The sequence below is a fragment of the Armigeres subalbatus genome, chromosome 3 (assembly GCF_024139115.2).
Source record: "Armigeres subalbatus isolate Guangzhou_Male chromosome 3, GZ_Asu_2, whole genome shotgun sequence".
NCBI lineage: Eukaryota > Metazoa > Arthropoda > Insecta > Diptera > Culicidae > Armigeres > Armigeres subalbatus.
The window spans coordinates 70,658,022-70,680,772 of NC_085141.1; the positions used below are offsets into that span (position 1 = coordinate 70,658,022).

The 22,751-nt window shown below is 43.0% G+C and overlaps 1 protein-coding gene across 1 annotated transcript; it reads right to left on the reverse strand.

Moving 5' to 3' along the window:
- Nucleotides 1–2,040: 2,040 nt before the first annotated feature.
- On the reverse strand, nt 2,041–4,045 carry LOC134221713 (uncharacterized). The gene is made up of 4 exons (XM_062700899.1): nt 3,704–4,045; nt 3,303–3,640; nt 2,610–3,013; nt 2,041–2,492 (listed from the first exon to the last, which is right to left on the reverse strand). The coding sequence occupies exons 1-4, from the start codon at nt 3,917–3,919 to the stop codon at nt 2,041–2,043; spliced, it is 1,410 nt and encodes a 469-aa protein (XP_062556883.1). The 5' UTR covers nt 3,920–4,045.
- Nucleotides 4,046–22,751: the final 18,706 nt, after the last annotated feature.

The window sequence follows — 22,751 nt, forward strand, 5'->3', positions numbered from 1 at the left end:
TTTCTGTCACAATAAATTCCCCATTGCCGGCTCTTATGCAAGGAAAGCGCCCTTTTTGACCCTGCTATTGCATTGGATGCATTCCTCTTCTTCGAATGCTTAAAACAATATTTATTCAATATTTGCTCACGCAAATTCGTCGAGCTGTGCATGATTTATGCGGCTCGGCTTTACCCCTCTGTTGATTGTGCTGGTGTTCACTTTTTTTTTCGTTTTGTCTCCACGTCCTCAGCCTACAGAACTGCCACCACAGTCTGGCAACCTATGGCGTGACACTGAGATAATTAAATGAATTATTATTGTTTTAATTTCGCTACCTATGTCCCACCAAGTGAGCGATTATGTGTAGTAGCATCTTCTGAAGTAAAAATGTTCCATAAAAGAATTGCGATTTTACTTTCTTCATTATAAAAGAAAGAGAAATTTTGTATTAGGGGTCGTTCAAAAATGATGTAACAGGTTTTAGGGGGAGGGGGTCTAAGGTTTTGTAACAGTACATGTACTATAGAACCCTTGAAATATTTCAGTTGGGTGACATAAAGAACCCATTTATTTACACACACATTTTATTTCCATTTCAACACTCAAATGAATGTTATAGGTCATGTTCCATAATAGTACTTGTATATTTTCTTATCAGATTTATTTATAGATAAATGTTCGACTATTATGGAGTGTCCATTCTGCTGGTCGTTTCATCTGTACTTATTTGCTTGCTCTCGCATCCACATGGCCGCTGGAAGAGCTTTCGCAGAAGGTCATACGTGGCTGATTTCATAACAGCTATTGTGCAACCAATCCAAACGCCACCTGTAGGTTGTAATTCAATGTTTATCAAGTGTATTGGAGTGCAAGTCTGTTCAATTCGATTCGTTTCAAACAATAAAACTAATTTTCAAATTTGTTATGTTGGTGGAGCTTTTTGAAGTAAAGACGAGCCAGCCCTGGGCTGAAAGTCTTTCAATTAAAAAACGAAAACGTTTTTTTCTGGAACAACTCTAGATGGTATCATTTTAATGTTCGTTTCCTACGAAGCGCAAAATTATTTCTTTTAGCAGAGTCGTGTTAGTATAATCATACTCAAGTTTCAATCATTGCGTGAAAGAATTCGTTCCCATCCCTACGAAATAACGTCAATTCAATGTCATTAAAACGAAGAACACATTCCACAAATATTGCAATGATGCATATTGACGATCCCTGGAAGAGCCAAAGTTTTGGTAGCGGAATTTGGGGCAAGTGAGGCATCAGTATTCATTTCATTTATTTAGTTTACATCTAAACAGATACCACTGAATCAACAATTTGACACCACAATACACGGTTCGAGGCCGCATCTCTCCATCCTCGAATACGCCCCACGCTCGCCAAGTCGTTTGGTACCTGGTCTGCCCAGCTTGCTCGCTGCGCTCCACGCCGTCTCGTACCTGCCGGATCGGAAGCGACCATCATCTTTGCAGGGTTGCTGTCCGACATTCTTGCAACATGCCCTGCCCTCGCACCCTTCCGGCTTTATCTACTTTCTGGATACTGGGTTCGCCGTAGAGCTGGGCGAGCTCGTGGTTCATTCTTCGCCACCACACACCGTCTTCTTGCACGCCGCCAAAGATGGTCCTAAGCACCCGTCTCTCGAATAATCCGAGTGCTTGCAAGTCCTCCTTGAGCATTGTCCATGTTTCATGTTCGTAGAGGACAACCGGTCTTATTAGCGTCTTAGGGGTCATTCAATAATTACGTAAGCATATTTTTGCAATTTTCAAACCCCCCCTCTCCCCATTGTAAGACATGATAAGATTTACTACCAACCCCCCTCCCTCCATAGTAAGATCTTACTATTTCAATGATTTTTTTTCTAGAGTGCACGAACTGAAATGACGATTTTTTGGGAAATCAACGAATGTACATGAAAAATTAACAAAAAATACATTTTATTCACGTTTTTTTATATTCACATTTTAAAAACATAACGATCTGTAACTTCTACAGAAACAGCTTAAAATCAGCAAGTGAAACAAACTTCATTCGCTTCCAGGTTGGTTACTAATCATCAGCGGTGAACTCATTTTTAGCCCACTCATTAGCCGGCTGAATTTCAGCATTGCATGAACTTTCAAATACTTCACCAGGTACATCGACATCAACATCGGTTTCATCCATCCACTCAACATCTTCGCCTCCGGTTTGGTTGTCTTGAACCAAGCATAGTATTTCTTTTCCTCGCCGGCCTTTTGCACATATCGACCGACTACCTTCATTCCGTCTCTGGCGCGCATTTCCATGAACTGCCTTCGAATGATGATCTACACTTTTCTTTGAAGCGAAATACAATCCACATACATCACAAATCCGCGCCGGTAGGTCTGCTAGGACTGAGGGACAAAACATATCATATGGCACAACATTAGTTTTCGAAGGCGTGGGTCGACCAATCTTCAGCGCTAAATTTTGGAACAACGGTAGGAATTGATCCGTAGGCTTAACGTTTTTCACATCTGGAATTAATAACCCATCAGAAGTTTGTATTAATGGGCACGGTGATGGTAATAATATGTCGGGTAGGATATTTAAGATATTGCTGCGCAACGGTTTACAGCAAGCTCGATTGTTACATTTCACTATTTGCAATGCGTATTGCGATTCGCGAACATGGACACTATACCAATGAGAATCAGGTTGTGACGGTAGTTTGGAATCTTCTTTAGGTTCCTTGAACTCGGCGATGACCTCAAAGTCATCGATAATCAGAGAGCTCCATACTTTTGCAAGTACTTCTCCGGCAGCTCTGAAATTTTTCAGTTCAAGGTTTTTATCTTCGGTGACACCTCTCCCGTTCAAGTGAGTTCCGAATGTGTCGCTTGGTAGAATCAATCCAGCCAGCTGGGCGCTCAAAGGCGCCATTTTACGTTCCACTCTATTGTACGCGCTTCGACCAGGAGCATTCGTCATTACAAATATGGCATCTAGATCATTATCGATGAAATGTTTAACAGCGAACAGGATAACTTTTGGATACCTACAATATAAATAAAAAATACAAAATAGAAGCTTTCATTTATGTTGAGCTATTGAATAAGTGAGTGGTGTATAATGCATTTCATTGCATCATTCGCATTCAATACAACACATTCCTTGGGTTCTCATCAGGACCACCGTCTACGGAGATAACCACAACAGGTTTTACTAAACCGGCTTTGTTCTTAACGTGTCCTTTGAAAGCGTCCAATTGAAGAATAGTATTGAAATCTTCAGCATGTGTATTTGCATTAGATACACTATGCTTCTGACTTCTGATCGCTACATACGTAGGTCCAGAATATGTGATTGCATCTGGAGCTCCAAGACCATGCTCTTTTATCACCATAGCGCTATAAACTGATGGAGTGAGTTTGTGCTTCGGCGCTATAACCCAGTCGTGGTCGGGCAACCTGACCCGATACTCTAAGTGCATCATCAAAGGTGCTTGTTTATTGGCGGCAGTTAACCCTATTGGAACTTTCGCCTTATCGTCTTGGCTCAAAAAAATAACTTGGTTTGGTCCGAGAATAGAAGCCAGAGATTCCACGTTTCGAATTGTGGAGGTGCAAAAAAATCCATCAGGATGCTTTTTGTGCCCATCCATTTGCGATTTACACAGTTTCACCTAAAACAATTATTACGCACAATTAAAAGCATATTTGCATATTATATCAGTATTTTTTCTTACCGGTACAGTCCTTATGTGCCTTTTTCCTTCGGTGGTTGAAGAGTTTTTCGGAAGAAGTCTTAGATACAACCCACTTCTAGATATTGAAAACCCGAGGTCCACAATTGCTCCATGTAGGTCATCCAGAGTGCGATACGTACGTATCATTTCCGTACGTCGTTTAGCGTCAGCAGCACTTTTCAAAAGCACCAAGTCCACGATAGCCTCTAGAATCATACCATCCTTTTCAACGCGAGGACGACCAGGATCGTTCTGGATGTGTACAGATCGGATAGTATTAGGATCATTAGAAATACACTTTTTGAGCGCATCTCGTCTTTTATCCCGAAACGTTTTCTGATATTCGGCATTTTTAACGTTTCCTTTTAAGAGCCTGCTGCTTTTTCTTGATTTGTTCCTTCAGTTTCCTAATCTTCGCCACAGAATCATCATCCAAACCGGCATCGCGAGCAGCTATCAGAGCATTTTGTTTGGCTAGAAGAGCCGATACTTCTGACGAAGTTTGGTCTTGAGACGGGGTCGGCCTTTTTTGCGGGTTTATTCCGAGATCCGGGATCTGGCTTTCAGAAGGAGAAGCTGTCATCGGTTCCTGGCCACAGGTCGTAGAAGGCTTTTGTTCTGCATGATATGGCGTAGATGATGAATTCGACACAGTCTGACCATGGATAAATGATCAATGTTATAAGCAAGTAAGAGATTTAGCTACAAATAAATATACTTACAGCACTGAAGAACATACTATATTTACTGCGTTTTCTTAACTTTTCTGCCTCATATTTGTTAATTTTAACATTAACCGCATTTTGCAAATCATCGAATAATTTATGCGCAGCTTTGAGTTCTCTCCAAACTTTGTTGGCTTTCTCCTGAACGGCAGCTGCGGATAATTCTGAATACGCATCTTTGCATGCGCGCTGCAGCTTCATGTGCAAATCACCTTGCTTAGACATTTTGTCGCATGCTGCAAAATTAAATATGGAAATATTAGAAAAGATTATACAATACAAAATAAAAATAGAACTTACCACTTAAATTTGACGACGTTGAAACCTATTCTTAATCGAAACAATTCCAGAAGCAGTGGTCTGTCATTTTGAGGAATATGTAAACATAGTTGCGTTCCATCGACAAACATGTATGTGTTTGTGAGGAACAAAATTGAAAGGGGAATTTCAAGAATAATATTTGAAAATATCTTATATGCGCATTTATAATTTTTATGAATCCGCCCAAAATATAAAATATCTAAGAATCTTACGTAAGATGTAGTATGAGCCCCTCCCCCTCCCATGTAAGACATAATAAGATTTTTCACAACCCCCGCTCCCCCCCTCAGTGCTTACGTAATTATTGAATGACCCCTTATACATGACACATTTGGTGCGATGGCGAATCTTTTTTGACCGCAGTTTCTTCTGGAGCCCGTAGTAGGTCCGACTTCCGCAGATGATGCGCCTTCGTATTTCGCGACTAACATTATTATCAGCCGTTAGCAAGGATCCACGGTAGACGAATTCGTCGACCACCTCGAAGGTATCCCCGTCTATCGTAACACTGCTTCCCAGGCGGGCCCTGTAGCGCTCGGTTCCGCCCACAAGCATGTCTTTTGTCTCCGATGCATTCACCACCAGTCCAACTTTTGTTGCCTCACGTTTCAGGCGGGTGTACAGTTCTGCCACCTTTGCAAATGTTCGGCAGACATTGTCCATGTCATCCGCGAAACAAATTAATTGACTGGATCTATTTTAAATCGTACCCCAGCTGTTACACCCGGCTCTCCGCATGACACCTTCTAGCGCAATGTTGAACAATAGGCACGAAAGTCTATCATCATGTCGAACGAACTGGACTGCCGTTCTACGCATGCTTGTACCAAATTCAAAAAACAACAAATGAGAAAATGGCATTTGAAATTGAATCCAAATTTTCATTGCTGAGGTATAACCTGAATGAAATATAAGATTATATATGTATATCAGAAGACTTAACTTCATTGAAATCATTCTTTGAATTTCACCCACAAATAGAATTTGCGAAAGCGACCATGAAAATAGTTTGGCGTATAGTCACTATAGGTTCCATAGACGAGCTGAGGCGAAGGTGAGTGTAGCCAAACGAACTGTCAGTTAGTGTAGCCAAACGAGCATGACGTCACGATTGCAATCCAAGCAACGCACACTGGAGATTTTCAAAAGCATAAGGCTCGAAATTCAATTACTCCAGCTGACGCTGCAAAATTTCCAGAAAGTACATGTTTCCTGAAGGAAAAGAGTGCGATGAATCGATTGCGCGGAGTTTCGTGATGGGCAGACCACTTTAAAGTGCCCATTTTGCCCAAATTCCCCTAAAAATCACAATATTTCTACTATGCCTCAGGCCGACGATGATATTTCTTCAATAAATTTATGTTTCCTCAAGGGAAAAAGTGCGATGAATCGTTTGCGTGGAGTTTCGTGATGGGCAGAACCCTTTCAAGTGAACATTTTGCCCCAATTCCCCTGAAATCACAAAATTTTTGAATGCATCGAGCTGACGCTGATATTTCTCCAATAAATATAGGTTTCCTGAAGGGAAAAAGTGCGATGAATTGATTGCGCGGGTTTTCGTGCTGGTCAGACCACTTTAGAGTGTTCATTTTGCCCCAATTCCCCTGATATCACAATATTCCTGCTATGCCTCGTGCTGACGCTGATATTTCTTCAATAATTATAAGTTTCCTGAAGAGAAAAAGTGCGACGAATCGATTACGCGGGGTTTCGTGCTGGGCAGAGTGCTCATTTTGCCCCAATTCCCCTGATATCACAATATTTCTGCTATGCCTCGTACTGACGCTGATATTTTTTCAATAATTATAAGTTTCCTGAAGAGAAAAAGTGCGACGAATCGATTGCGCGGGGTTTCGTGCTTAGCAGACCCCTTTCAATTGACCATTTTGCCCCAATTCCCCTGAAATCACAATTTTATTGCTATGCCTTGAGCTGACGCTGATATTTCTCCAATAATTATAGGTTTCATGATGGTAAAGGTGCGATGAATCGATTGCGCGGGTTTCCGGGCTGGTCAGACCACTTTAGAGTGCTCATTTTGCCCCAATTCCCCTGATATCACAATATTTCTGCTATGCATTGAGCTGACGCTGATATTCCTTCAATAAATATATATTTCCTACAGGGAAAAAGTGCGATATGGAAAAGAAAGATATGAATCCTTTTTCCAAACACTTCACTAAAGTATTTAGAATTAAAGTTAATCACTTTGATTCCTTCCTTCAATTGATATATTCTCTTGGTTTATGACAAGGGAAGATATGATTATTTTTTCAAAGAATGCATTTGCCCGGCAGAAGACATGAGAGAATATGATTTTTTCATTCAATTCAGTCATTCGCTCGGTTTAAGCCAAGGGAATACATGATCCCTTCTTTGAGAGATGCATTTACCTGGTGGAAGGCAAAAGAGGTTATGATTATTTTTTTCAATTCACATTTTCTCGATTTAAGACAAGAGGAGATATGATCTCTTCTTCCGAAGAATGCATTTGCCCGGCTGGTAAAATATTGTGGCATAGTATATTGTATAATAAGTATAATAAGGCATAGTAGGAATATTGTAATTTTAGGGGAATTCAGGCATAATGAGCACTATAAAGTGATCTGACTAGAACGAAATCCCGCGCAAACAATTCGCACTTTTCCCTTAATGAAACTTTTCATTATTGAAGAAATATCAGCGTAAGTTCGAAGCATAGCAGAAATATTGTGATATCTGGGGAATTGAGGCATAATGGGCACTTTAAAGTATTCTGACTAACACGAAACCCCACGCAAACGATTCACCGCACTTTTTCCCTTCAGGAAACATATTTTTATTGAAGAAACGCTTATCAGCTCGAGGCATAGCAGAAATATTGTGATTTTAGGGTAATTGGGGCAAAATGGTCACTTGAAAGGGGCCTGCCCATCACGAAACCCCGCGCAAACGATTCATCGCACTTTTTCCCTTCAGGAAACATATATTTTTTGAAGAAATATCAGCGTCAGCTCAAAGCATTGTAGGAATATTTTGATTGTTAGGGGAATTGACGCAAAATGGGAACTTCAAAGTTGCCTGCCCACCACGAAACCACGCGCAATCGATTAATCGCACTTTTTCCCTTCAGGAAACATATACTTTCTGGAAATTTTGCAGCGTCAGCTGGAGTAATTGAATTTCGAGCCTTTTGCTTTTAAAAATCACCAGTGTGCAACGTAGCGTGTGACGTCAAATTCACGTGGTACACTGTGAAAAAGTGGAAAAACACACTTAATTGAAATGACCCAACCGTTCCTGCGCTTGTCTATGGAACCTATAGTGTCTATAGTTTGGCGGGACAGTTATGCCGAGAAATAGAGCACTTGTTTTGTGGTTTCTACAGGGGGAGAAGGCGGAGTACTTAATCCCTACCCCAACATGTGCGACATCTGGATTTGGTTCTAAACTGTAAACAACAGTGTTAATTCTCTACCACCTTTTTGTTATGGCGAGGCAATTTTTATGCACACTTTTGTTTTCGATATTTTAGCAAAATTGAACACTCAATCATGCAGCATTATAACGATGTGGTATGCTTGAGATACCTGCTTGATTATAGGGACTCGAAAAAGAATTTATTTGCAGTAACTAACCGAATATAAAAATGTTCGCATTAACGATTGCGCCCTAACACTGGTTCTAAGCTTCGATGCAGAGTACACGAACTTTGTTCGCCAGTGACAGGCGTATGAGGCCCTTGGGTTTCTACGCATATTAGCCCCGTTCAGAGCATGATTTCGTTAATGACTACTGCGATTGACATATGTCTCCACATACTTTACCTATGGAAGTGAACCATCCACGTAGTTGAAGTAATGATGTCGCTTAGAATGAGTATTGTACAAATTTCCCTCTATCAACCAGTGGAACAGGCTAAGATTAGAAGATCTAAGCTGAAAATGCGTGTTGCTCCATAAATTAACAGAATCCGCCATAATGATGAATTTAATTACCGCGAGACAATTATGCGTAGAAATTAACCTCAAGGAAAGTTGGGCAAAGAAAACAGCTTTCTGAATCATTCACCACCGGCGGTGTGTCGTATGTCTCTTTCCGTCCTTCGGAAAATTGTGATTGTGTTAGTGCAAGACCGGGCAATATCACAAACACTCATTCAAAAAATACGGATATATGTAGTGGTAGTGGTGTGTTGCCAACCTTCATTCCCACTTAAGCAATGGGACAAATAGACTTGATGCTGTTTTCAATGATTTTCCGAACAAAGACTGCTCTATGGTGAAAAGTCAAAATCCACAAAAACTAACATGGGACAATTATGCGTAGAAAGGGCAGTAGAGTGTTCGCCCGAAATCTTCACACAGTTTTGCACACCATCCAACGTAGCTTTGATCAGTCTGGTAAGCTTCCCAGGGAAGCTGTTCTCGTCCATAATTTTCCATAGCTCTAAGCGGTCTATACTGTCGTATGCCGCCTTGAAATCAACGAACAAATGGTGCGTTGGGACCTGGTATTCACGGCATTTTTGAAGGATTTGCCTTATAGTAAAGATCTGGACCGTTATCGAGCCGCCGTCAACGAAGCCGGCTTGATAACTTTCCACGAACTCATTCACTAATGGTGACAGACGTCGGAAGATGTTCTGGGATATCACTTTATAGGCGGCATTATGGATGGTGATCGCTCGAAAGTTTTCATACTCCAGCTTGTCGCCTTTCTTGTAGATGGGGCATATAACCTCTTCCTTCCACTCTTCCGGTAACTGTTTAGTTTCCCGGATTCTGGCTATCAGTTTGTGCAGGCAAGTAGCCAGCTTTTCCGAGCCCATCTTGATGAGCTCAGCTCCGATACCATCCTTACCAGCTGCTATATTGGTCTTTAGCTGTTGGATCGCATCCTTAACTTCCCTCAAGGTGGGGCTGGTTGGCTTTTATCGTCCGCAAACTGACGTGGTCATCTCCTCCGCTGCCTTGACTTTCACTGCCTGTCTGTACTCTCAGCGCCATTCAAATGTTCCTCGTAGTGCTGCTTTCACCTTTCGATCACCACCACACGTTCGTCCGTCAAGATGCTCCCATCCTCATCCCTGCACATTTCGGCTCGCGGCACGAAGCCTTTGTGGGATGCGTTGAGCTTCCGATAACCTTGCGTGTTTCTTGAGAACGACACAGCTGTTCCATCTCCTCGCACTCCGCTTCTTCCAGGCGGCGTTTCTTCTCTTGAAAAAGGCGGATCTGTTGTCTTCGCGTCTGTCTATAACGTTCCAGATTCTGCCGGGTACCTTTCTGCAACGCGACCGACCGCGCTGCGTCCTTCTCCGCCATAATCTGTCTGCACTCTTCGTCGAACCAATCGTTTCATCGACTTTGTCCCCCATACTCGACGTTGTTCTCCACTGCGTCGTTAATGGATGCTTTGACTTTGATTCCAGCAGTCCTCAAGATGGTCCCCATCGAGCTCACCCTCTTGCGGCAACGCTGCCTCGAGATGCTGCGCGTATGCAGTGGCGACATCAGGTTGCTTCAGTCGCTCTAGGTCGTACCGCGGCGGTCGTCGGTACCGAACATTGTTGATGACGGATAGTTTAGGGGGCAGTTTAACCATCACCAGATGGTGGTCAGAGTCGGTGTTAGTGCCACGATATGTCCTGACGTCGATAATGTCGGAGAAGTGCCGTCCATCAATCAGAACGTGCTCGATTTGTGATTCTGTCTGCAGTGGTGATCTCCAGGTGTACCGATACGGTAGGCTGTGTTGGAAGTAGGTGCTGCGAATGGCCATATTCTTGGGGGCAGCGAAATCAATTAGTCGTAGGCCGTTTTCGTTCGTCAGCCGGTGAGCGCTGAACTTCCCAATATTCGGTCTAAACTCCTCCTCTTGACCAACCTGAGCGTTCAAATCTCCTATGATGATTTTAACGTCGTGGCTTGGGCAGCTGTCGTACTCACGGTCCAGCTGCACGTAGAATGCGTCCTTATCATCACCAATGCTTCCTGAGTGTGGGCTATGGACGTTGATTCTGCTGTAGCTGAAGAACCGGCCTTCGATCCTCAACCTGTACATTTTTTCATTGATCGGCTACCACCCGATCACGCGCCTTTGCATATCGCCCATCACTATGAAAGCTGTTCCCAGCTCATGTGTGTTGCAGCAACTCTGATAGATGGTATGATTACCTCTAAACGTTCGCATCATTGATCCCTTCCAACACATCTCCTGCAGCGGTACGATGCCGAATCCACGGTCCTTGAGCACACGAACCATGCGTGTGCTCCCGATGAAGTTGAGAAATTTGCAGTTCCACGAACCGAGTTTCCAATCGCTAGTCCCTTTTCGTCGCAGTGATCTTCGCCGATGGTTCCGGTCCGTACTCTCTTGTTGATCGTTCGTTGCGTATGTTTTTTAAAGACTGGCTTGCAGAGCCTGAAACCTAACCCCCTAAATTTCCGGAGGTCCATTCCTCCTTATTCCCGGTGGAGGACCATGGTGCACAGTTTCACTTAGAGTCCTTCGCTGGCACTCGGACGATGATCAGCCGCTCCTAACATGGAGAACAGACGCTCAGTAAGATTTGCACCTCCGCACTGAGGAGTATTTCAGCCCAAACCCTGGCCAAAAGTCAAAAACATTTTTTAGAAATCTCCAATTTTTTTTTCATTTTTGTACTGTCAAATAGTAATACTAATTGGCCATGGGATTTTTGAACCAATATTGTTAACTTGTAAGCAATGCTGGCTGTCAAAACTTCGCCATAATTTTGATGCTAGTTTTATCGCAAGTGTGCATGAAAAAATGTTCACGTATAATCCTGTTTTCTTGGTTTTAAATGATTTTCAAGATGAAAGTCAATATAGGTATCAATAATGAGGGTATGTAAAACGTTTTTAAGCATGATTCAATCTGAAATCGTTTACAGGTGATCCATAACTATGATAATAAATGCTAGCTTTTTTCTACCTTTTTTACAATAATATGTTTTACAAAATTAAACTTTTGATTGGGTTCCAAACCCTTCCAAGCAACAAAATTGTCAGCGTTGGAAAGATTGGAGTTTTCTTAATAAGCTCCATGAAAAACATTTCACGCATCCTCACGCAATCATAAATTATTTTTATTTCAAAATAGTGAAATTTGCTTAAATAGATGGAAGAAAAAAATTAAATAATCATGGTTTTGAGTGATACATCTCACATAAATTATGTTTCGCTTCCAAGAAAGAGTTGAGATTTAAATTCATAAGAAGCATACGCATTTTTGGGATGTAAAAGGTCATTAAGAAATAAAGCGATTGATTTGCATTCCGTATTTATTGGATCCTTTTGATGTTACAACACATTAACCATGAACAAAGACAAATTTATAAAGTCAAAGTAAATAAACATAGTACACCTTTTCGTAAAATATAGTAAGTAACAATCAAACAATGAAGATAACATAAGAAAGAGCATACTCATTGGAGGAACCAGAGGTGGACACCACTCGTCGCAACCACGCTGTAGTTCACAAAGGCAGCGTTCTTGCGCCAAGTGGTACTCTATCAAATAGCAATAACTGACTCCGCCAATGGCAATACTTCACTGCTAGGTGAATACAAACAGCATAAAACATACATACGACCATAGTTCCCACCGGGGTGGGTTACCCGATCTTCCCTAAGGTTGCTCGTATCCCGGCCAGCACCACGGGGAGGTAGGGATAGGAGTTGCTGGGTAAGAGGCTAAGGACCGCGAGATGGAGTCTAATTTATTCCTTCAGGTACACGAAGTACCAATGGTACGTTTTACCCAGCATTTGCCGTGCAAAGTTCTTTCACTATTTGGTATTTTAACCTATCACATCAAGTGTCGGAACCTGTCGTACGAAAGAATTCAATGCATTGTAATAATTGCTTAAATCAACATTTACACATAGAGAAACACATATGACTACGATTTTCACCAGCGGAAATGTGTCTCATTATACTTATTTGTACTTTCACTTACAGCACAGCATGAGGATGAGATCGCGGACATGACGTGCCGAGATGCGAAATTAATTTCACGTACGCAATTAATTAATAAATGAATTAATTGTTTCAAAACCCAGCCTGGGTTACTCAAGCGCTGTTGTTAATGTTCAACAGATAAACACGTGTGGTTCAATTATTTGCGTCGACTGTAAAGCGACCAGATATTTCAAACCGCTTCGCTAAATATGAAAAATCGGTATAAGCCATGGGTGGATGTGACCTAGTATTTATTTCTTGAGTATTCGTTGACCAGTGTCTCCGCATATCAAATTGTGAATGTGTATGATTAGTTATACACAGGTATTGATCCACAGAATATCTGGTCACTTCAATTTACTGCCAAAAGAATTCAATATACAGGCGCGGGCAACTGTGGTGTGGTATCCAATATACGTTGACAGGCTGTCATGGACTGTATACAAATACAGTACGTCTGGCTGGCGTGACTCTGTAAATTCTACACATTCCAGAGAAAAATAAAAATTACTAAAGATTATGTTTTAATTGAAATTCTGAAATCCGAAACGTCAAACGAAAACACGACATGTGCTTTCGAAATGAGATTAATGTATTTTTCCGAGAGCTGAATTTTTCGAGGCTGCCATTAAGGTCACTCCTGACGGAATCCAAGATTAAAAGTGCTCGCGTTTTCGGGGGCACACCACTCGATTCAGAGGCGGCGCACAACTGTCATTTTTGTTGATTTAGCTTTGCTGCGTCGCAGCATGCGTGAAATAATAAAAATGACAGTTGTGCGTTGCTTCCGTATCGAATGGTGTGCCCTCCGAAAACGCGAGCACTTTTAATCTTGGATTACGTCAGTAGTGACCTTAAGTGTCCTATATACGAATTAATTTCACTGATAAAAATTTTCCCCTAACTTTCAATTTACTCACAAATTTCCACCACTGCCTATTCGGCCGAATTTTTTGTTCGGCCAAATGTTCTAAGGATTCTTTCACAAATTACTTAACACGTAACACTTTTTGTATGGAAGGTTTTATGTTTTTGTATAGGACGTAACGCTTGGTCTGACCCCCTCTCTCCCCCTACAGCGTTACGTCATTTGTTGAACTGGGAATCGAACACAGCCACCCTCAGCATGGTCTTGCTTTGTAGCCGCGCATCTTACCGCACGTTTAAGGAGGGCTGGGTGAATTATCCAGCATTTTATTGCCAAAGTGGATCGCTTCTTTGTAGGCGCTTCAGACTCAAGAGTGCAAAAAGTAAGCATTCTTTTTTATTCCGTTCACACCAAGTTACGCTGACAATTTAACAAAAGCCAAAACCACTGCCGATTTTATTCAAATTATTTCCGCGTCAGCAGGTGTTCAACCATCGAAAATGACTTCATTAACGCAGCAGACTGTGCTTCGGCTCCTGCGAGCAAATAATGTATTGGTGCATGGTTTGGAAAGCGCATATAAATTCGAATATGAAATATCATCATCCAGCCAGGTGTGGAACTTCTCGAAAGTGCAGTGGAGCTTCAGCTGGTAATTATAGATGGTTGTTTGAGATAGTAGATCGCAAACTAATTCGATAGTTGCATTTCCACTGAATGACTAATCATTCATATTGAAACCCGGAGTTAGAATGCTATCCAAAAAGTTTTTCTCCTTAGACAACGGTTATTATTCAGCTATTTTTCGTAGCATTAAAAATTGCATTCAAACAAGATTGTAATAGAATATCGCACACCGTGTCAAAATGATATATTTCGACTGTATGAATGCAAATCGCCGTTAGTAAATTTATTACAGCAAGTGCATTTTTATCGATATGATTATTATTGATATTGGGAAGTAATTGAATACATTCGTGCCGTCATCCACTACATACCCAGAGCTATCGCCAATTCACATGGCTGATTATGGAAGAGCACTTTTATGCAATAGTAGAATATCCGTAAATGATATGTGTAATAAACGAATCCGATAATGAGCTCCCCGTCCCGCCAATCGTGGCAGATTCCACAAGGATATGGAATTTCTGCAAATTTCCATGGTTACCGTTTGCATACCATTAATGAAACTTTGTGATTCAGTTGGCATTCGAGCGAGTGAAGATAGCTATGCAATCTGCATCTTCCGAATAAACTGAAATTCCGCCGGGAATAATTTTCGATTTCCCGGCAAAAGGGTCCCAGTTAGCCTTGTGAGCAAAGGCGTAGGATTGACAATCATGATAAGACGAGCTCGATTCTCGATCCGGACGACGCTCCCTGGATATAGTGCAATAGTTTCATACTACACGAGATAAACATTTATACAATGGCTTTCAATTAAAGACAAAACTGTGGAAACGCCGAAAGAACACTTGGTTGAAAAGCAGGCCAAGTTTCAGTTGGAATGAATTGCCGTTGAAGAAGGAGAAAAATGAGAAGAAAAAAAGACAGAAATCATTCTGCCGTTTGATAGGGTTGAGCGATGTGATATGTTCGATATTCACGCCTTATGATATGGCAGGGTAAATATCGAATCAAATTTATATTTTGACACAAAGGGGTGGGGGAGGGTGTTGTATAGCAGAAAATATGTCCAAGAGCCTTACAACCCCATTCCTAGGCCACTGCGAAAGCTTTTTCATAGTCAATGAATACCAAGTAAAGGAACTCGTTGATCTGCTCCAGAATTATACGGAGCGTGACAACATGGTCTTCCGGAATCCAGCCTGCTGCCTCCGGAAAGTAGTATCGATCTTCTCCTGAATGCGGGCTAGCATAACTTTGCACAGAACTTTGAAAACGGTACACAGCAACATAAAGCCTAACCAGTAATAGCACACAGTCAGGTCCCGCTGGTTTCCAGTCTAATGCTTGTTTACAGATTTCGTTTCCACCCCTATGTAAGGTGTGGCCTAACTAGCTCCACTTCCGATCCCGAATTTCTGTTGCTATCGGCCTCTGGTTACAACGACGATGAAGCTCGTTGTTTAAGCTCCAATTGTGAGGCTACCAGGCCCGAATTATATACCGCAGGCATCTGTTGGGGCCCTCCTTAGCCATGCAGTAAGACACGCGGCTACAAAGCAAGACCATGCTGAGAGTGGCTGGGTTCGATTCCCGGTGCCGGTCTAGGCAATTTTCGGATTGGAAATTGTCGCGACTTCCCTGGGCATAAAAGTACCATCGTGTTAGCCTCATGATATACGAATGCAAAAATGGTTGCTTGGCTTAGAATCCTCGCAGTTAACAACTGTGGAAGTGCTTAATGAACACTAAGCTGCGAGGCGATTCTGTCCCAGTGTGGGGATGTAATGTCAATAAGAATAAGAAGAAGAAGATCTGTTGATGAACACCTACAGACGTAGAGTGTTCTCCACTGATATTTTTTCGCTAGCGTATAACAGCACAGATTTCCCGTTAGAGTTGAAAATTCGTATTTTTGTATGTTCACTTATCTGCCTGTTTTTCCAGATATTTCTTAAACTCACAAAGGCAGCCTTGCTTTCTTGGTACCGCCGTATGACGCTATTTGGCTACCAAGGTATCGGAAGCTTTCAATATTCTCCACTGATTGCCAGGCTACTGTGAAACTGGAAAGGGTTGCCGTGTTAACATCTAATGATTTGGTTTTGTTGACGCTGACGGTTAAAACTTCCGAAAAGGACCGTCCTACCTAGCACCCTTTTTCGGCACTAGCATCATAACATTGTTTCAGTGTTGTTTACATACAAGTACATTTCTGTAGCATTTTTGGAATCAATTTTTTATCTAGTTCGTTCTGTTTTTAATTTATTATGTCGTTATTTTTCGATTCTCCTGTGAATATTTCAATTCGATTCACTGTAATTCAACGCTGATTGAAGATTGCAAAATCAAGATTTATTGTGAATTCAAGGAATAAACTAATATGTTTTACTGTATACGTGCTACTTCCACACAAGCATACACCTGTTCGTCGAATTAACGCTTGGAAGCTTTCGATCTTTTGAGTTCTTGTTGGAAGTATAACTGTAAGCGCACCTTAACATTCCATCACACAGTGAAGCACTATATGGCGTGCTACACTTGCCAGAAAGTAATTTCTGACTCAGATAATGTCACCTGCCACGGATATTATGGAAATTCTTTCCATATGTTCTGTGTTAGACTGGATCTCTCACGTGATGTTTTGGAGGCACATAAGAGATATTTGCTCTGGCTGTGCGACGGCTGCGCTGACCTATTTTGCAATCAACATTTTCGCAAAATCTCGTCTCGCTGTGACATGGATAATGAGACTGACGATTCTCTTCTCGAGTCGCTCAAGAATGAAATAGCCGGTCTGAAAGATACTGTTGAGGTCCTCACAAGAAAAGTCGACTCCAAGCCATTAACGCCGACTCCTTGGACAAATATTCATTTCCGGTACCAAACACGCCCAAGCGAATACGCGAGGATGACCAACCTAAGGGTCAAACGATTCAATCGAAGTAAAAACCAATCAATGTGCGCGAAACAAAAACAGCTTCAGAGACAGTGAAAACGGTTAAAACACTAGAGGAGCTACTACCCGAGCAGGAGAAATTGGCTCAATAATACTTAATTCAGTTATTGATACCATATTTGTGGTCGAGGATGGTGTCGGGGTCTTCCACACTCCTAATACAGGCAAGTACAAACAGACACCTGGGGAGGCGAACCCAGGTAGTGTGGGGATGGGATCACCACTCCCGACCCACTAAAACCAACTCCTTCCTCTCCAGTCATTCCCCCGGCCCGCAATTAAGCAATACTTCGGGGGGATGACTATTGGGCATTGCGCCCCCTCCATGACGTACACAAGTGCACGTATGCGCCTCAACTCTTCGACACTCCCCATGCAACACATTTGCACAAGACATACTGGCACCACATGTGCCCCAACACTCACCTGCCTATGCCGCTTGGATGACTGCAGGGGACCAACTAACAGGTACCCTGCAGGGGGTACCCCATGCCGCCATCTAACAACATAGACAGTCCTCACTCAGTGTGGTGTTCACCCCGTCCTGCAACAGGGTGGCACCACTTGTCTACCAAGCCGGAGGCGACCCTAGGTTGGTGGCTCCTATGCCGCTCCTATCTCAGCTACGAGGCAGACCCTTTCATGTCTCCTATTTCTGAGGTGCCGCAGAAGCATCAACCCCCCGACACTCCTGCCAGTCATAGCGAGACTTTCGTGTCCCCTACTTCTGAGGTGCCGCAGAGGTATCTGCCCCCCGACACTCCTGCCAGGCCTAGCGAGACTTCACTCAGTCCGTCCCTGGCAGCCGGATCACACTACTGCCTAAGCAGCCACTCTGACCATACGTACCGTGCGAGTCTGACTTGTGTGCTCGCTCATACATTCAGTCCCAATCGCTTGCACCACTTGTGCACCACTCTCCTGACATTCAGTCACTCACTCAGTGGGGGTTGTGATACCCCCATCTCCCATTTTTATCCACTCTGTGCACCTCCTGTGCATCGTTTGGGCGTGGAACACCCGGCACGTCAAGCGTGCCTAACACTCACCTACCCAGGCTTTGATACTGCCAATAGGTCTCCGTAAGGTACTTTGCAGGCAGCACCCACCTATTGACATTTCGAAGCCCAGATAGTCTTCAGCCAGTGTGGTGGTCTCCCCATCCTGCAACGGGGCGGCACCACTTACCTTACATGTCTCCGATTTCTGAGGTGCCGCAGAAGCGTCAACCCCCTGACACTCCTGCCAGACGCAGCGAGACTTTCGTGTCCCCTACTTCTGAGGTGCCGCAGAGGTATCTGCCCCCCGACACTCCTGCCAGGCCTCACCAGACTTCAGTCATTCTAACACTACCGACCATGCGTACCATGCGAGACTTACTTGTGTGCTCACCCATACACTCGGTCCCTCACTCTTGGGGGTATTACGAGTAATACTCCCAACTCCCGTTCGCTTGCACCACATGTGCACCACTTGGGGGTGTGTGGGTACCACCCACTGCCACCCGCTTGCCGCCGAAGCAGCCCTCACTCTGTGGAACCTCCACAGGCTCCGTTAACGACCTGGCTAATTGTTTCACCCCCAGGTCATTCATCCCGTCGGCACGGGTCGCCTGACACCTTGGGATTTGGGGTTAGGGGCTTGTATGCTTTAAGCGGCACACGGTCGCTTGATAGGGTTTGCTTGCGGATATGTGGTTTTTGGGAGGGAATTAACAGAGCCCCCTGTTAACCCCACCACCTCTTAGGCATAACCCCCTGACTCGCAGACAGCTGGGGAGGGGTCGTCAAGCCCTTGGACATGGTCCCTGCTGCCCCCACAGGACGCAATGTAAACAGTGTTTTGGAAGCCCTAGACCCCTGGACATCTGTCGCACAGAACGAAATCTACGACGGATTCCCAAGCAATTCTGGTCGTTTGTTAGGTCCAAACGGAACGAAAATGACGTCGATGCAGTTGGATGGTGTTTCAGCTAATACACCAGCTGACAAATGCAAATTATTTGCTACACAGCTCAAGACATCCTTCAACGACTTCACAGCTCCCCTCCATCGTGATATTGAAGCTTCTCGTGACACCCCTCGTGATGTTCTAGATTTAGACATTTTTCCCATCAGTGATGAGGATGTGTGCCGAGCGATTCAAAAACTAAAGCTTTCATTTTGTGCTGGGTTGGACGGTATACCCGCTGCTTTGCTGCACCGGTGTTCAACTGCTCTAATTGAACCGTTAGCAAATATCTTCAATCTCTCTTCCAGAGTGTAAAATAACCGAATTTTTTTTGGTGAATTCCACCTTTCTTCATTTGTCAGCTCACTTCCAGACACATTCATAGTCGGCTCTGGACTGTCAATAGTCAGTTGAATATTAGTCATTGAATATTTATGCACATTTTACAAATTGATTAATTATCTGAACACGTTTCAAATGAGTAAAGTAATGTATCACATAGTACTTAATTCGATTTTCATCCGCGAGGCACTTTCAACGGTAAACATCAACATAAACAATGCTAATGATGTTTTTTTCTGCACATAGTAAGCACACTCAGTGACAGTCGAATGAATGAGTTTGTGGAGTAGTCGTCTGACTATGTCATTCTTTGTTTTGAATATTCATGCAATGTTCGTCAAAAATTCGGACCGAAGTTGCTTCATAAAGATGAATATTTTATGCTCTGTCTTCGAACCAGAACGTTTCCCCTAGGAACAAATGCGACATGAATAACTATCGTGGAATAACCACTCTCTCTGGTTGTTTGAAAGTTTTCGAAATCATAGTGAATAACACGCTCTTCGCCTGCTGTAGCCAGTACATCTCTACGCAACAGCATGGATTTTTTCCTAAGAGATCGGTCGCAACAAACTTGGCTGAATTCACATCAACTTGTATTGAAGCTCTTGACGCTGGAAGGCAAGTGAATGCTGTATACTTAGATCTCAAGGCTGCTTTCGACCGATTGGATCATCGAATTCTACTTAGTAAATTTGAGAAGCTGGGCGTTTCCACTGCATGCGTTGATTGGTTCAAATCATACCTGACGGATAGAACATTACTTGTGAAGGTCAGATCATCTCTTTCGGATCCTTTCGTTACTTCATCTGGAGTACAACAAGGCAGTCATCTTGGACCACTATTGTTCTCGATATTCGTCAACGACGTGACACAGATTTTACCACTTAGAGTAAGGCTTTTGTATGCTGATGGTGCAAAGATCTAAATTTTTGTTAATAGCCTTGATGACTGCATTCAACTACAAATGCTTCTAACCTGTTTTGAGGAGTGGTGCATGCGAATCTGCCTGTCGCTCAGTAGCCACAAATGCCAAACAATAACGTTCAGCAGAAAACGAAAATATATTATCTTTAATTACATGCAGTCTGGCATAGTTCTTGAGCGTGTGCAGCGTATCAGAGATGACACACTTGATGACACACTTACTTTCCGGTTCCATTACGAAAACGCAATTTCTAAGGCAAACCGACAACTGGGCTTCATACTGAAAATTGCCAATGGATTTCGTGACCCATACTGCCTGCGATCGCTCTACTCTGCCCTTGTACGGTCAATACTGGAGTGCTGTCATTTTCTGGTGCCCTTATCAGACCGCTCGGATCTTGAGGATTGAATCTGTACAAAAGAAGTTCGTGCGCTTTGCTTTGCGCAATCTTCCTTGACGTGATGATCAACATCTCACTCCTTATGAAAACCGCTGTCGGCTACTTGGGCTGGATACTTTAGATGTTAGACGCCGTGTGGCACTAAGTGGTGCTGTCGACTCTCCAGCAATGCTCAACAAGATAAATGTTTATGCTCCTATGCGCCCCTGAGAAGGAAAAATTTCATTCAGCTCGGTGCTCGAAACAGTCGTTATGGTCAGCATGATCCGGTTCGATATATGTCGTCCAACTTCAACACAGTGTTCCATCTCTTTGATTTAAATCTATCGCCTGCTGCTCTACAACGAGCTTTCGCAGCGCACTTCCGTGATACCAATTGACATAAAAACCGTAGATTGTAAAGTTATATTTTACTGTTTTGATATATTTTTGGTATATTTTATCTATGTTTTCCTTACCTTTAGCGTCATTGAGATACCAAGTGTCAGATGACGATTACAATTAAATAAATAAATAAAAAAAGAAGGCTGCGGTGTCCCAGTTATTACAAAATAAACGATGCAGTAGTTGAGCGGATGTTATGGGGTCAGCTTTGAGCATCTCGGCTGATATGCGATCGGACCCCTGGGGCTTTGTTCGATTTCATGCTCTGGATAGCTGTTTGAATTTCTAGCAGTGATGGAGCTTCGGTATTAACGTGTGCTATACGTCGGATCATAAAGTTTGTCAAGATTATTCTCGCTGGTGGCAATGAAGGCATTCCTGATGGCGATCCATTAGTATTCCACGCTGCCACCTTCCGGAATATCTGCCGCACGTATCTCCAGTTCTTCAACGAAGAACCGGTTAACCGTGGAATCTTCCATTCGGCATGTGTTGAACCGGCGTCCAGCGTATTTTGCCGATGATGAGGTGATATTCAGAAGCGATACCGGCACTACATATATTCCGTACGCCACGAAGGCTCCGTTTTCATTTTCGGCTGATGCAGGTGTGGTCGATTTCATATTGTGTAAAGCGGTCACGGGAGTCCCTGATGTCGCTATTGCCAGAGAGTTGCTCTTTTCTCCGAGATTTGAGTTGTCGACTCGATCTTTACATTGAAATCGCCCATGCAGATCTTGATATCATTCTTCGGAATTCAATCTACGACGACATTGAGTTGGATTTAGATGCTCTCTTTACTTTGCAGATTTGCAAAGTGGCTGGCTGGAGCACAACATTGGATTGCAGTAACGTTGCGGATCCGTGTTCTAAATCTGGTAAGATTATGCTTAGAAAGAAACCAAATCCGCGATGCCGGAGAGCGTGTTCACTTCGTAAACCAGAGTATAGCAGAATTTGTCTCGACGGACCTCACTCAGTCAAAGGATCATTCCAAACTCAGCAGCTATATACCAGAACAGACGCTGTTGCAGCCGCATCTCCTTGGTAACCAGACGCTCGATTAGTCGAGTCAAATTTGTTTAAAGTCCCACCCAACACACCAGGACTAGGCTAGTGCGCTTTGAGCGGCACACGGTCGCTTTGATGAGGCCTGTTTGCGGAATGCGGATATATGCAGCTTTTTATAGAAGTTCGACAGAGCCCACTGTCAAACCCTACCACATCCTAGGCAAACCCAACAGGGCACGCTCTCTCACTCTAGCTGAGCATTTAAAATAAACGCAATATTCAATCGATCATACTGTTCTTTTAAAGTGAATTAAGTTAAACTGAGCTTGTCTGTAAAATTCAGTCAAATTCAATTGAATACCAAATGTTAATTCATTTGATGGGAAGAGCTTTAGAGTAGAGTGGGGCAAGAGTACGCACTTAATTTCAAATCGATCATGTGGCCCTTATGAAGCAAGCTTCTGCATATCTAATCAATGTCGATGATTCACATACTCTTCCTATATGTTACTCATTGGAAAAAATATTGAAATTATTGAGATTGGTTTTTGTAGAACCCTTATTGCA